Source organism: Rhodnius prolixus, unplaced genomic scaffold (assembly GCF_049639745.1).
Source record: "Rhodnius prolixus isolate KJV_2025 unplaced genomic scaffold, Rpr scaffold_1, whole genome shotgun sequence".
NCBI lineage: Eukaryota > Metazoa > Arthropoda > Insecta > Hemiptera > Reduviidae > Rhodnius > Rhodnius prolixus.
Window position 1 is genome coordinate 60,003,066 of NW_027411581.1, and position 15,408 is coordinate 60,018,473.

The 15,408-nt window shown below is 31.8% G+C and overlaps 2 protein-coding genes across 2 annotated transcripts; both read right to left on the minus strand.

Annotated features, from left to right (window-relative positions):
* Positions 1-3,861: 3,861 nt before the first annotated feature.
* On the minus strand, positions 3,862-6,673 carry Polr3H (RNA polymerase III subunit H). Its single transcript, XM_074120276.1, has 5 exons — positions 6,494-6,673; positions 6,009-6,192; positions 5,789-5,926; positions 5,582-5,703; positions 3,862-4,201 (listed from the first exon to the last, which is right to left on the minus strand). Exons 1-5 carry the CDS (start codon positions 6,602-6,604, stop codon positions 4,148-4,150), a joined length of 609 nt encoding a protein of 202 aa, XP_073976377.1. The 5' UTR covers positions 6,605-6,673; the 3' UTR covers positions 3,862-4,147.
* A 1,602-nt stretch (positions 6,674-8,275) lies between these two features.
* On the minus strand, positions 8,276-14,854 carry rept (RuvB-like helicase 2 rept). The gene is made up of 12 exons (XM_074120263.1): positions 14,804-14,854; positions 14,455-14,571; positions 13,843-13,963; positions 13,592-13,742; positions 13,016-13,178; positions 12,681-12,909; positions 12,222-12,334; positions 11,074-11,294; positions 9,950-10,027; positions 9,230-9,290; positions 8,648-8,762; positions 8,276-8,461 (listed from the first exon to the last, which is right to left on the minus strand). Exons 1-12 carry the CDS (start codon positions 14,807-14,809, stop codon positions 8,436-8,438), a joined length of 1,401 nt encoding a protein of 466 aa, XP_073976364.1. The 5' UTR covers positions 14,810-14,854; the 3' UTR covers positions 8,276-8,435.
* Positions 14,855-15,408: the final 554 nt, after the last annotated feature.

Below are 15,408 nucleotides of genomic sequence, written 5' to 3' on the forward strand. Positions count from 1 at the left end.
AAAAATAGGCGATTACTTTACTTTACTATTAATTATTGCTCCATTGTTTTAGAAGATATTGTACATATTCTCCTTGGTGTTTTACCGCTGTAACTTGAATTAAATGGTTAATTCTGGCTTCTCATCGTTACTTAAACTTAAACAAAATCGCCAGGTGAGAGCAATAGAGACGTCTATATGTACGCATGCATATTTCTGTATAAATAACCTCTGCTAAAAATCAGAAGAGAGAAGAATATGCAACTTCTTACAAATCTTTAAAGAACAGTACGGATTTTCATAAAGTCAAAAATAATAAAGAAGCAGCCGCCACAAATCAGGGATTAAGGCATCTGGACATCGCTCATTACACTAAGCCATACAGTGGTATTGATAAATGCAACTATTTTTGTGTAATTAAACTTGTTTTAAAGCGGCAAGCTCCAGTAAACCCTAATAAACTTTTTTTTATTGGTGCGAGACAAACTTAATTTGGACATGTAGGTCAAACATTCGTATATTCCAGTAAATAATGTATTTATATCCTATAATACGTATTATGTTTCTTTCTTGATAAGTTTACTTCATTTTTAAATATATGGCAATGCGATCGGATTTTATGTATCAAAGCCAATATGAATCTTACCTTCCTATTTTCATTAAAATATATATTTATATCTCCTTAACAAAAACTTAGAGTTTTAAAAGTTAAGAGTTGATTAAACGCCAAAAGGTACACAAATCAGAGAGTACACAAAATTTTATTCATACTTCTAGTATCGTATTTTTTAGAATGTATTAGATGTCACATATGCTGGCCATTTTCATGCATAAAATATTTGTTCAGTAATAAGTAGCACCCATTTAATTTAGATTGTATAGGAGGTATTAAACTATTCATGCACTGGTTTAAACAAAAAAGGTTAATGAAAAATATAATTGTTTTAACGTTTTCATTTATTTATTTGTTAAGTTAGACCAGCGCTAGATACGCTATAAGTAACAATGACAATAACTGACCACTACAAACTCAATAATTGAGGGGAGAAGTTACCCAGTGATAACCTCCCTACGTCGTCTCCAGGATTAGCTACTCTCCTTAGAAGAGAGGAAATCATGAGGCCACAGCATTTTAATCGACTGGGAGGATGATCTGGATGGTTATGAGATGATAAATGGCAGCGGACAAGAGGGTTGGAATGAGAGTGCAAGTTCTGATGAAAACTTTTATAGCGAGTTCGAGCAACCTGACCTACAAACGGAATTTTCAGGTTTGAATGAATAGATTTGAAACGTAAAATGGAGCGTTAACGATAGTGCGAAGAATTTTAGACTGAAGAGTTTGAATTCGTTGAAGATTGGAGCGTTTCGATGAACCCCACAGTTCTGGACCCTACGTCCAGACGGGTTTTAGTACAGAATTGTAAATCAGTCGTTTCTTATTAAGTGAGAGTTTTGAACGTTGGTCTAGTAGTCTTTTATGTAGTCGATAACGCCTGTTAACTTCAGTTCGTTTAAGTCGTGTGTGCGGGTTCCTTGGACTTGTCAGACTTTTGTCTAAATACAGCCCAAGTTAACGTACAACATTGGCAAGAGGAATTGGAATTGAGTCATAGAAGATCGGAGGAAGAGTGATGCGGCGGAGAGTAAACGTATAATTTTGAGATTTTGTTTCATTTAATTTGATTTTCCATTTTTTGAAACATTCCTCAGGAGAAAAGAAATGAGTTTGAAGGTTTCTGTGAGAAGTTACAGCATCAATGTGAGGAGAAATTATAGTTGTATCATCTGCATAATTTAGGAGGACAGTTTCAGAATAGATTGGTATGTCTGCTGTGTATAGATGCTTTCTTGAGGAACATCCGCTTCAATACGATGTTAAGCTGAATACAATATGCAATAATCTTATACTATACAAGCCTAAAAAACCATTTATTTGTATAAATATAAGGAAGTCAACCAACTTAGCAACTAAGAAGAGCCTGCTAGTTAATAGGTCTTTAATACTTATTTATACTCGCTGTAATAAATTATTATCAAAGCAAAATGTAATAAATACATAAATTAAACATAAGAACAATAGCTAAAGTGTATTTTATACAATAATGTTGTACAATAGAAGCTTAAAAGAGCTTTTATTTGTATACCTTTCCCTTAAAAGCATTTTTATTTCAATTACAAACTATATACTTTTTATAATTAAGTATTTTGTGATGATATATGGTTAAATGGGCTTCTATTAACTCGAAAATAAAGGAAATAAAAGGAAAAACTCGAAATTCGACGTTTAAAAGTGCACGAAAAGTGGGTAAAATTGACTATTTCTATCCGGGTAACATAATACGGTAGGAGATTCGCTTACAATCCTGGTCTGCTGGCCTGCACCGAATTGGACAATATGACAGCCAATCAGATTGCAGTATTTTAGAATGGGCTGGTTGCATTACGGTTGGCTTTAAAACTTATATTTCTACACCAGTCAGCAACCAATACGATGAATAGGTGTCAGCCAGAATGAGTTTTGATATACAAGGTGTAAACTGCTGTTTATTTGTTATATTATTGCATTAAAACAAAGGTATTACATTTTGCTTCGATAATAAGTTATTACATCTAGAATAAACAATTATTTAGGACCTATCAACTAGCAGGCACTATGGGTTGCTAAGTTTGTCCATTTCCTTACATACAAGCAAAAAAAGTAAATTAAAATTGTTGTTTCGACTTTTAGAATAGAATTACAACGTAAAATAACAATAGAAAGTTATATTGTATGTAGATAACCAACTGGACAAGGCTGGCAATATGAAAACATTTATCAATTCTTAAATTGATGAACTAGGTTATTTGTAACATTTAATAACCATTGAGATGAAGGAAATTGCCTAAAACCTTTGTTTTAATGTAATAATATAACAAATAAACAGCAGTTTACTCCTTGTATATCAAAACTCATTCTGGCTGACACCTATTCATCGTATTGGTGGAGAAGTATAAGTTTTAAAGCCAACCGTAATGCAACCAGCCCATTCTAAAATACTGCACTCTGATTGGCTGTCGTATTGTCCAATTCGGTGCAGGCTAGCAGACCAGGATTGTAAGCGAAGCTCCTACCGTATTATGTTACCCGGATAGAAATAGTCAATTTTACCCACTTTTCGTGCACTTTTAAACGTCGAATTTAGAGTTTTTCCTTTTATTTCCTTTATTTTCGAGTTTATAGAAGCCCAGTTAACCATATATCACCACAATATACTTAATTATAAAAAAGTATATAGTTTGTAATTAAATTTAAAATGCTTAAAATGGAAAGGTTATACTAATAACCACTTGTATTGTACAACTTTATTGTTTAAAATACAGATTAGACACTAATTCACGTATTTATTATTGTTTTTTAATAATAAGTTAATACAGCCAGAATAAGTAAGTGCTAATGACGTATCAACAACGCACAGGCTATCTTTAGGGGCTAGTTGGTTCATTTCCTTCTATTTACACAAATAAACGGTCTTTTAAGCTTGTATAGTAATATACGTAGGGCAAACTGCCCTCTTAACTGTGTACTATCAAGACCCATCGAGAAAAAGAGAAAAAAATTGTCAAAGTTGGGTGTTTTTCAACATTACGCATTTTCGTGCAGTTTTTGACGACCAACCCTTCTTATATAACTGTCCTACCGGACAGTTTTAATATTTTGAAGAAAATATTTGTTTGTTTTTTATATAGACAAAAAAATAATAATGAAGCAGCTCCAAATTATTCTTAATGTTTAGCTCTTTCGCTTCACAAAAAAAAAAAAAAACAATTTTAGATTAACAAGTAGGTAAATTGCATTGAAACATTTAAACAACTGAGACTAAGGGAGTAAGCACAGAAACATTTCTATTGTTTGTAAAACACAAATTTTATTTTTAACAAAAGAAAATTAAAATCACAAAAAATTGCCATTCTCATACATGTTCAATTATTCAAAAACCATAATATTTAGAATTATAGTTATAATTACATAAGAGAAGCATTGCAATTTGAAGAGTTTTGGCCATTTCCAATCGAAGGAAACTTCTTCGATTTCTTTACTTATACTAATTATTCCCACTGATACAAAGATTTCAAGTTTTCAAGTATTTCAAGAGAAATATTCGTAAAAACATATATCGCTGACAAGTTATGAACCTTCCCACCAGGAGAGAAGTCCTAATCCTGGTTCGTTTATAGTTGCCTAAAACAAATAAATAACTTTATTAATAAAAATGTATACATTTGTGGGAAAAGATTTTGATAAACATTGATGCATCTTTTCTCAAAACAGAACAAAAATTTTTTTCTCTCTCAAGGATGTCTGATTTGGAAACACTTAAACGGCTTCTGCAAGAAGATGTACATAGGATCAGGAGAGTGGGCAGGCCTGAATTAAGAAGGAATGATGGGGTAGGCGTGGATGCCAGAGACCTGCTAGGAGTGAGGAATTGGAAGGTTGCTGCAATGGATAGGGAGGACTGTCGGAAGCGGATTGAGGAGGCCAAGGCCCGGTAATGGGATGTAGCGCCAGTAGTAGTAGTAGTAGTAGCATTCTTTTCTCATTGCTAAAGCCTCCATAAGTCTCACATCAGATTTGGTTTCTTAAATACTGAGTGATTTCGGTTTTTCACTTAGTTTGGACTGGAGAATTTGACTTTCAGTTATAAAGCTTCGATCCTATAGTGAGTAATCCTTTACTGTTAAATAATGTCTATTTGTTTTTTATTATAATGCATTACTGTACCAGTGCAAGCATACATTCATCTGATAATGAACAAATCCAAATAAGCTCTATAAGGATACTTCCTTCTTAATAAGAGTACTCTCAATAGTACGCTTACAGTTTATTTGAATTCAAACAAAAGACACAACTATACTAAAGACTACAACACATCAACAATGTGTGCATCTTGGCCATCAAATTAAACAGGCGAGGATAGAATCAAGTATACGTGGACAGACACTAAAGTGTGTGATAAGAGCAGTGCAAGTGGAAGTAAAATTATTTACAAATACTGATGATGAGCCAGAAAATATAAAAATTAATGATGTGTTATCAACAATATAATTCAGTATTACGAATCATATTTATTAAAGTTAGTAAATTATCGCCTACTTATACAGACAAGTCGAATTATCAAATTAGAATGAGAATGGACACACATGGAAGTACATTAGTGTAACAATAACAAGCACATCAATAACAAAAGTAGCTTTAATGAGGATCTCTTATTGGGTAGTTGACAACCCGAACTGTATGCTTTGCGGGCACATGACAGGAGACCATCTTTTTGAGTGCGAAGCCCTATCCCATTTGACTGCGACTACTGACGAGCTCTCTTCAAGAGCGAAAATATATTGGGCTGCGAGACATCTAATGGTCGAGCGCCAATGATGTATGGCATTAGAGAGAGAGAGATAAAAAAAAAAGGATCTCCTATTTACAGTGCACCTCATCACCTCTATAACAACCACCACCCCATACTCCTTTACATCAACAATCTACAGTTAGTATGTTTTCTTGTCCTTTTTTAATAAGAATCGAGAAACTTGAAAATAGTATATTTTGTTTGTTACTAACTGTAATAGAATAAGGTACTTCTGCAGAAGTTTGTTCAGTACTTTTTTTATCCGCATCATTACCGGTAATAGGTGACGTTTCAATAAAAGATTCCCCTGTTACTCTAAATCTCACGGCTTCACCTTTAAAAAAAAACAAAAAAATATATTAACTTTTTTAAATAAAAAAAAGAATGTCACTTTATTTTTTTATTACGGTAAAATTTACCTTGATCCATAAATAAATCGTGTTTTTCACCATTGCTATCATATTCCCAGATCCAGACCTGTTCTGATTCATCAAATCTTGAAGGATGTTGCAAACAGGATTCAGGAATAAATATATCATCAAAAAAACCTAAAGTAACTGAGTAAAATTATTTCAATGTTAGTAATTAATTGTTGTTTAACTGTAAATAAGTAAAGAACAGCATCGAAACTTAACATACCATGTACTCCTTCTTTCGTACAATTCTTTATTTTACCAACAATTACTTCCTCTATAAATGGTCTGAAAACAACAAAACGGAATTCAACTTTCGTATGGGCACCTCCATCTCCAGGAAATAAGAAAGAATCATCCATAGACTCAATATCAAACAGTACCACGCATAAACCTATGTTTTTCACCACCTACAAAAATAATTTACGTACAAAATGTTGCTATTATAAATTCCAAAAAAATGACTGATAACTATAGTAGGACATTTGTTATGTAGAAAATTAATTTAAATAAAAACTTTTCAACTCTTATTACTTCAGCAGCAAGTCAAGATTATGGTTAGACTACCAAATCCTTATCGAAGAGGGAAAAAAACTAATTTCAAACACTAATATTAATTTATAAAAAAAGGAATGAAGAATTACAACTTTTCAACTGTTAAACTTCACATCTAGAAATCTAATAGATATATGCTGCTGGAATTGGACATACCTTATTGGAAAGTTTTTCATTTAAATAATTGCTAATTGATGTCTTCAAATCGACGTCAAATAAAGCTGGAGGTGTTCTAATTACATCCCGAAAAGATGTTAATTTGAACATCTTGCCTCCTGATGCAATCACATTCTCGTTTAGATGTTTGCATTTGTACTACGGAGGTTATAAAATGGTTACCTTATCTTTATTTTATTGACAAATATTTTTATAAAAGGGGGAAGCCTTAAGCGAAGTTCATCCCAGTTTTGGAACTCAATTTTCCAATAAAGAAATCCATATTTTATTAACAATATTAAAATAATAGAGGATTAACAATGTAAATATGGGTTTTTTAATTACGGGGGTGAAGTTAATAGACTGCCAATGGTGCCTCCTAAATTTAAGCGGTCAACAATCGACCAACCTGAATGGGTCAGGCCATCATACCGTTTCAGGAAGTTGGAGTTTAACAGCGTAAGAAACTATGAAGGTGCTCAGGGCAAGTGTAGAGGCCTAAAGGAGGCAACCCCTCTATTAAACTAGAGGACTGTAGGTGAATTCCCTACATCTTCGAAATCAAACAGATTAGAAAACAAAAACTTACATATTTACTCACTTCTCTACTCCGCGAGGTAGATGAGGTGGGGGACTAAGTAAGTACTTATAATACACCTTTCTCCCCGTCAGGAACCTTACCCTTCAGCTAATGTTCCAACCCAAGCTCCCTTTAAAGTTCTCTGTAATTTTTTCTTAAACAGTTTCATGGCCTTTGCTTATAATTCGTTTTTGTACAAAAAAAAAAAATGCAAACAGCAAAAAGGCACATATTAGATGTAATGAAAGCGAGACAGTAGAATCCCTACGAGGTTATGAAAAAAATAAAAAGTGGGATATCTTGACTGACTAAAAGAATTATAGAAGCAAGTTGTAAAACTGATCCAGACTTGACAATCTTAAGAAGCACATACAATGGTTGAATGCTTTGAATGACCAATATGTCATCATGAGGATGTGGATTAGCAATTATTATTGTAATGCCCAGCACTCTTAAACTTTTGGAATCTATAGACATTCATGGAATAACATTAGGCAGCAAGCAGTTACGTAGAAAAAGACAGAAATATGTGTTATAGGCAACATAATCAAACGTGTCTCCTTTTCTTCCCTCTTCTTCCAATTTCGGGTTATTAAGATCCGCATACAGGGTAAAAACTTGCATTAATGTAGGAAACTTCAAAGAAAAAATCTGGTTGGAAAACACACGATTGAGTTTCTCTTACTGATTAGCATATTTCCTAAATTTGAATGAGAAAGTTTGAGAATAACTAATATCCTTTACTGACTCCCATGCATTCTACTTAAATCCTTAAGTTGTTGAAAGTAAGCCATTATTTACAAGGCAGGTAAGCAAATAGGAGTAGTTGAATATTTAATGGCATGATCATCAAGAATGGTTCCAATTTCAGAATCATATATATGTGGCCCTAAAACCTCCTAATAAATAAAACTAAATATTTATTAAATGTGCTTAGTGTAGGCAGTTTAAAGAGAAAGTAAACATTTTCGAGAAAAACTTAAAAAGTCTTCTAAAGTAAAGAAGTTGCACTACTGAGTTGTATCGGCCAAAACTAATAATCGTTAGTTTTATCAAAATGGGATATATTTGTGACTTGTTCTTCATTATTATGTAAAGATTATTGGACAGCACAACTTACATATTTGCTAAAAAGTAAAGAGTACCTGCTTTCCAATGAAAACTAAAATTCGAAAATTGCGCAGCAAAAACAAAAAAAAACATAATTGGGGAATCAGATTTATTTTAAAAACGAAAAGGGGTTTACATATTTTTTTGAATTTAGAATGCTACGGTAAAGATTTGTAAAGTGCAGAATTAAGTACTCTATTTATATAAAAAAGTTTATTTTAACTAATATATAATGTTATGGTTGATGCAGCATCAGGTTTCCATTGGTTCTCCTGAACCTGAAAAGACAAAAAAAAAAACATGAATATAACAAACTCATTTATAATCAAACCCTACACTATTATTATAAAATTATTTTTCTTCACTTGTAGTGGAATAAATTTAAAGTGAATAAAGGAAGAAATATATTAATTACTGATATGTATTAATTGCATTACAGTACATAATTGGAGAACGCAGCTTACCTTTCTCCGGTTGATAATCATACAGGAATTGTTCTTGAAATTCGGACAATATTCTTTCAGATCTTGCCTCGTCAAGGAATAAACTGTATACTTTTTTTACATCTTCTAAACCAACCTATCAAATCATAAGTATGTACACAAGTGAAACGTTATCACGATTATCATCATAAAAATATAACTTCTAACACTTAATCAACATATTTATTTAACTGGTTAGTCGTGTTGAATTCACGTTCTTCAATCAAATTCTTCAAATAAATTTATTATAACTAAAAAATATGATATAAATAATTCTAAATGTTTTAATAAAATCCATTTCAAAAGCAACTTTTTTTGTTTTTTATTTTTTAAGAACAATTGTACCAACACGGTTTTGAAAATTTATTAAAATTGGGCTTAAATATATTAGATTTAACTTAGTTTTACGCTTAGTTTATGTACTGGCTAACACGAATAATCTTTCAAGAGAACTAATAAAATGTTTGGTAACGTCGACCGTCTAATCTCATAAAACATTTTAAAAATTACAAGATTTCACCACTTTCTTAATTTAAAAACTTCAAAACAATTGTTTATACTCACGACAACTGATTTTCTTCTCCTTGCGACAAGACCAGCTAATGTAATCAGCTGTATAGCATACCTGCAGAAAAACAACTATTAATAGAATTCCTACAATCACAATTAATTTTTTAAGCCCCTCAACAAAAAAATTATTACATTGATAAACATTCTTGTCGAACTTTTTGATGAAGCTGAAGGAGATCAAATTATGGTTGCCTAGTTAAATATAAAATGTGGATAGTATGAGCCCGAGCTCAGATGACGTAAGTGCTAGGGGGGAAAAAAACAGATTTGCACTTAATTTTACTACGCGTGGCGTCCTATAAGTATAGAGAGTGGATAGAAACGTTGTTCTTGGAAATCAAATTCTTTACAGCTAATTGAAAATGTTTGCAATTCAGAAACCGAGAAAGAAAACCTGCTGTTATTACAAATAAAATCAACTATTTTATCCAACACTAAATATTAAAGTATTTTCAAAAATTTGTTGACTTCAATAATATAAACATTCATTGTATTAAAACAGTACTCAAAAAAAATGAGTATGCTTACTCAAACTTTAAGGAAAATAAATTAAAAAATTAGAAACGAATATAAACTGAAACCAAAATACAACCTTCTGATTCTATATAAGTCCTTTGTAACAAATAAAAGAAATAAAAATAGGTTTTTACCAGTGCACAATTAAGAAGCTTCTCTGATCAATCGAATTAATAAAGGGTCTCCAAAATTACAAACCTTAAAGATGTGTCTTGTGCGATCCTAGTCAATACAGTAACTCCATCGTCTGACATTTCACAATCTTCTTCTTCACATCTGTAACCATGGTTATCTTATTTAAAAATACTAATAACATACACATGTAATTAAGTGTATTTTCAAATTAACTGTTACATGTTCTTTATTCGAGTTGAATTCGAGCAAAACTTTCTCTAAAAGAGAGCTTCTTGCTTTAATTATTCGGTGATGGACATTGTTATCTGTACTGAGAAAACTTATTCAGAGGCCGGCGGTGCCGTAAGGGGAAAGGCTATAAGGGCGCCAATACTTCAGATGTTGACTGGTCTGAAGGAGTTTAATCTATTCAAGTTTGCCAATTACGAAATATATCTTTCTTAACATTGAATTAGCAAAGCTGGACAATTGCAGACATTATCTGTCACAAAACGTAAGTTTTTTCTTCTATCAGAAAAAGTTTCATCCATCTTCAGTGAATAAACATCAGTCCTGTAAAATATGTCTTTTAGTAGCAAAATTTCTGTCTCACAGTCTTTCCTAGGCTTTTGGTTGGAAACTTCACAAGTGGAAGTCAAATTCTTTATCACAACTGATGCCCCTGAAAATGGAGAAAAATCCTGATCCTTTCACAACAAAATAAAACAATCTTGCTAATGTACAGAACTTTAATGTACTTCAAGTACGGCTAATGACTTCAGACAAGAACATTGTGCATAGATACACAGACATATGCTTCTCTAGATTGATTATCATCAAAAAAAGGCATATGGAGGTTTTTTTAAAAAATATCTGTCACATTAACACGACTTTTTCTTTTACATGGTTAGGTCAATTAAACCAAATTTTTCTTCATATTATCTAGTATGTCACTCAAACGATTTTCTCATAATACATTTTCTACAAACTTGCACTTTTAAAAAAAATGTTACTTTGCCAAAAAATATATTGATAAACGTAATATTTTACTTCATTGCTGAACATTCAGTCACAACAAACCTCTTATACTTATGTTTAAAAAATTGTATGTAACATATGACCTGTATTTTTTTTGTTTCCCTATATTCTTAAGAAACTCAATATCTTGCTCGTAATATTTTCTCTTACTTAGGAGAAAAAAAAATTACCTTATCTTTAAGATTTCTCTAAGTTCATCTTCTTCATATGATGTAGTAGAAATGATGATCATACGATCAAGAAGATCAACCGGGATACCATGAGGCGAGGTATACTGTGTTCCTCTGATTTTTGTGATACCTCTATTTGTGGCCATTATTACTACTGGTGACATTTCATCTTCAAGAGCACGATTTAAAAATGAAAAGCATTCAATATCAAGCATATGTACCTATCAAACAAAGTTTAGTAAAAATACTGTGCATTCATAAATAAACAATATATTTCGTAATCCAGTATTTATTATTTGTAAGATACCAGATAGCATATCAAGTCCTAATTTTATAGTTAGCTTTAATTTTATAGTTTTAATTTTGGAGAGACCACTGGTTGGTGATTCCTCATGTTTCTATTTTCAGCTCATTTACTTATTGCCCGAAGGAGCTTTACTACTGTGCATTTGTAAATTTAAAAAATATAAATAAAAATTTAAATGTGCAATTTAATGAAAAATAATTTAGAGTGTTATATAATACAAATATTATTTTCTTTTCCTAGGAGCTTTTTACATCACTGTCCAATATCGGATAGTGTTATCTGTAACGAAAGAACACTGCCCGAGGCCTGCAGTACACTGAAAAAATCTCCGGGCGCCAATAACCTCAGATGTTGACGCGCCTTAAATACAGAAACAAAAAATATCAATCAATAAGTGCACATGTACAAATGGAACATGGAACAAGTAATAGCTACAGGTTGTCAACTAAGTAGTAGCCCCAATCAACTATTTTTGCAGGTTTTTTTGGTCCAAGTGTTAGAGGGTCTTCCTTTAAGTATCCGTTTTTCCTTTTTCAAAACAAAATCCAAAAAAAAATCGAAATTAACATTTTTAGTTGCTAGAGAATATGGTATAACGCAACCCCCAACATTCCCCCATCAAATATGGCTACCATTCTTTGATTCCACGGTGTGTTTAACGAAAATTCAATTTACAAGAACGTTTGTAAACCAGTACATACTGTCCAAGCAGTGATGCTGTGATTATAATTCCTTATCACTGGATCTTTATTGGCCCCATATTTAATGAAAAATGCTTTTATTAGGTATCTTTCAAACACTTTAAATTTCTTATGACTAAAAAATATCATTAACAGCTCACTTCATCAATAAAAAGAACGCCCGGGCATATTTCAGCTTTTCCCTCTTCTCTCCATTCCGCAACTTTCGCATCTATTTGCTCTCTAACCTCACTTTTAATTTCTCCAGTGTCACCTGCAAATGAATGCAACCATTTAGGTATACCCTAATAAAAGAAATAAAATATAGTTATAGTGCAATGCAATGCATCAGGCATAAAAAAATCAATTTCAAAAAACAAAAATTGCAATATCGGCTCATTTTTTTGCAATATTTATTTTTATAGTAGGATCTTTAAAAGACTGAGAAAACTGGTTTTATAATTTTTGTATTCGAAACCCTAAGAATATTTTTTATCAAACGCTAACACAATACAATGCGCATGAATATTTACCAATTTAAATTTTACTCAGGCTGCAGTAAAGTAAAAATGAAATTAAAATATTGTATTTAAGAAATGATGTATTTTAAAGCGACTAACCAGAAAATAGAGCTAAAAATCCGTGTGTTCTTGAGTTTATAACGTCAATTTCATGTATGCTTACAGTGTGCACAACTTCTTTCCTCTTTTGTAGTTCGCCTTCTGGACATTGTACAAATCTTGTTTGTGGCCCTGTAGCATCGTAATCCCTAGCACGGGTGTATGAGCGTCCGATACGTGATATTTTTCCTGTTGCTTTGTCTATTGTTATCACATCGCCCGCTTGAACCTGATTGAAAATGAATGGTTCAGGCATATGCAACGATGTTAGAAATCCTATTTTATTTAAAATCGTCGGCAAAAATAATAATTATATAGGAATGCCAAAGAATTACCTTCTCTTTGACTAGAGCATCAATCATTTTAGTACCAAGATCATATATAGTTTCCATATCCGTAGTTTTTAAAGTTAACTTTCCAGACTTAGCACCGACGCCGGTTGCAGGCCTTTCCACCTGAACTTCCACTACTTCGCCTTCAATTATTTCCGTTTCTTCCCTATAAGTTAAACATAACTTTACAATACAAAACTTAAATAAGTGAAGTAACGTTAACTGAGCAAGCTAGTTAGTAATATGGGTGATCTCCTAGAAGCTCTTAATAATGAATCCCCATTTGTAGAGAACCAGATAACAATAACAATATTGACGATTTTTATGCATGATTCGTGGAAATGGGTCAGTTGAAAGGCCAAAATACCATCAGCGATAGTTATTTAAAAAATAAACAATGGAAATTCGCTTTGATAATTACTAATTATATGTAGCGTTGAAGCTTATGAGCTCAAAAAAAAATACTCACTACTGAAATCTAATAGCACTGTTACAATTTCTAAAAAAAATTATATAGCGCTCCGCATCCTAACAATGATGCAAAATATTAATAATTTAAAGGATTTTTTTAATTCATACTTAATTCTGACGCCTATCGATTTCCTAAGGGCTTGTGTGAGGGCTTCTGTTTTGCTCATCTCTAGACTGTAAATTTCTGATCCTGCCATCGCTGTGAATGGTACATCCCTACCAAGTGATTTGGAAATAGCCATTGCAATAGCAGTTTTTCCTGTTGAAAACAATATAGGTAATAAAAATAAACTTTTAAATTGATTACATCCGTATACTTAGTAAGTACTAAATAAGATCTTCAATTTCTTAAGATTCACCTGTTCCGGGAGGGCCTGCCAATAAAATCGCTCTTCCTGCAATTTTACCTTCTTTGACCATTCCCAAAACGACTCCAGCTGCCCTTCTAGCCAGTTGCTGGCCAACCATTCCTTGAGAAACCTGAGAAAAGAAACAAAAATTAGGCGAAACAGCTCCAATAAAAAAACATGGTAATTTAATTTAAAAAGCCAGCATCGATAATAAATCATAAAAATATATATTCTTAAAACGTAAAATCTTGGTCTTCACTTATTTTAAAAAAACTTAAGGAAGTAATCTAAGATAAATAATGAGTTGGTGACTGAGAAGCTCATTTATTTTATCAACTTCCCAGCTATTCAAATATAAATATAGATCTATTACAAGTAGAATGTCGACAGCAAAATCATTTACTTTTTATTTATTTTACTATAAGTTGAAACTTTTTTACAATTATGCCGGCTATTTTAACATAACAGCAGTATTTCATTTGCCAATTTATTTGTATTATCTCAGAAAACACTGGTCTACGCAAATTACGTACTTATAATGAAATACATTACCAAATAGATACCAAACTGTTCTATTAAGTAAGAAGCACAAGCAAGCAAAATATTATGTTTCATCCTTACATTTCTTGCTTCAAGACTGTCATCAAGACCTAACCCTCTTATGTGAGAATGGGCTCCAATTCGCTCTATTCTTGCTATATCTCTTGTTTCCGGCACTTTAACAGACTTTTCAGCAGCCTAAAACAATAAAATTCAAAATATATTTTAAAATAACTTGTAGCATCACTGAGCAGGTTATGAGCTCATGGAAAAAATCACGTTTCGATCTCCAAAAATAATTATTATTTAGTGATCCACTAGCCTATTTTCATAACAAATGTTCATCAAACTTCATTCACTAACATTTAAAATTAATTTAATTTAATCAACTTAAATTTGCAGCATAAATTACATAAAATTACATGCTTACCGCCATGTCGGTGTTATGATAATACCCTGGCAACGCAGTAACCTACTGAATATAAGTTAAAAGTCATATTTACAGATGTTAGGTGCTATAACTAATTTTTTATTAATGACTTGACGAACACCAGAATCGAATTCATTACATTTTATTTGTTTAAAAAGTTCATTTTGTGAAATGATTTTTTTTTTCTTGAGGAAAATTCTAAGTGTGAGGGGGTTTAATTCTTTCTTGTCGAATTAATAAAATTAACTTATTTATTGTTTAGTTTTCTCTCTTTTGCCTTCATCAATCACTATGATTTGCTTATTCGCGAGAGACGCAAAAAACCTCTCAAACTTCAAATACTAAAAGTTCTATTTAATAAAACAGAATTTTTAGTATTTGAAGTTTCTGAGGGGTTTCTTTTATCTCTTAAATATTAGTGATATTTTGAGTCAAATAATGTAAAAATGTGTTCGTCTTAAAGAGAAGATCCAAAACAAACTTGCTATAACGCTAAATCGTATCCTATATAAACTTATAGATTATAGAAATTATAACAAGATTAATATTTTATTATTTATTGGTAATTTTTAAAAGTTTTCTTATATTTATTCTTGGCTTACTGT

Excerpts from the sequence above, each read along its gene's own strand:
- Polr3H (XM_074120276.1), bottom strand. The coding sequence starts at position 6,604 with ATGTTCAAATTAACATCTTTTCGGGATGTAATTAGAACACCTCCAGCT. Across the intron at positions 5,927-6,008 it reads TACGAAAGAAGGAGTACATG|TTACTTTAGGTTTTTTTGAT; the intron begins GTATGTTAAGTT and ends AATTTTACTCAG. Across the intron at positions 5,704-5,788 it reads CGATTTATTTATGGATCAAG|GTGAAGCCGTGAGATTTAGA; the intron begins GTAAATTTTACC and ends TTTTTTTTAAAG.
- rept (XM_074120263.1), bottom strand. Across the intron at positions 13,743-13,842 it reads GGCAGGCCCTCCCGGAACAG|GAAAAACTGCTATTGCAATG; the intron begins GTGAATCTTAAG and ends TGTTTTCAACAG. Across the intron at positions 13,179-13,591 it reads TCGATAGGCGTCAGAATTAA|GGAAGAAACGGAAATAATTG; the intron begins GTATGAATTAAA and ends TTTAACTTATAG.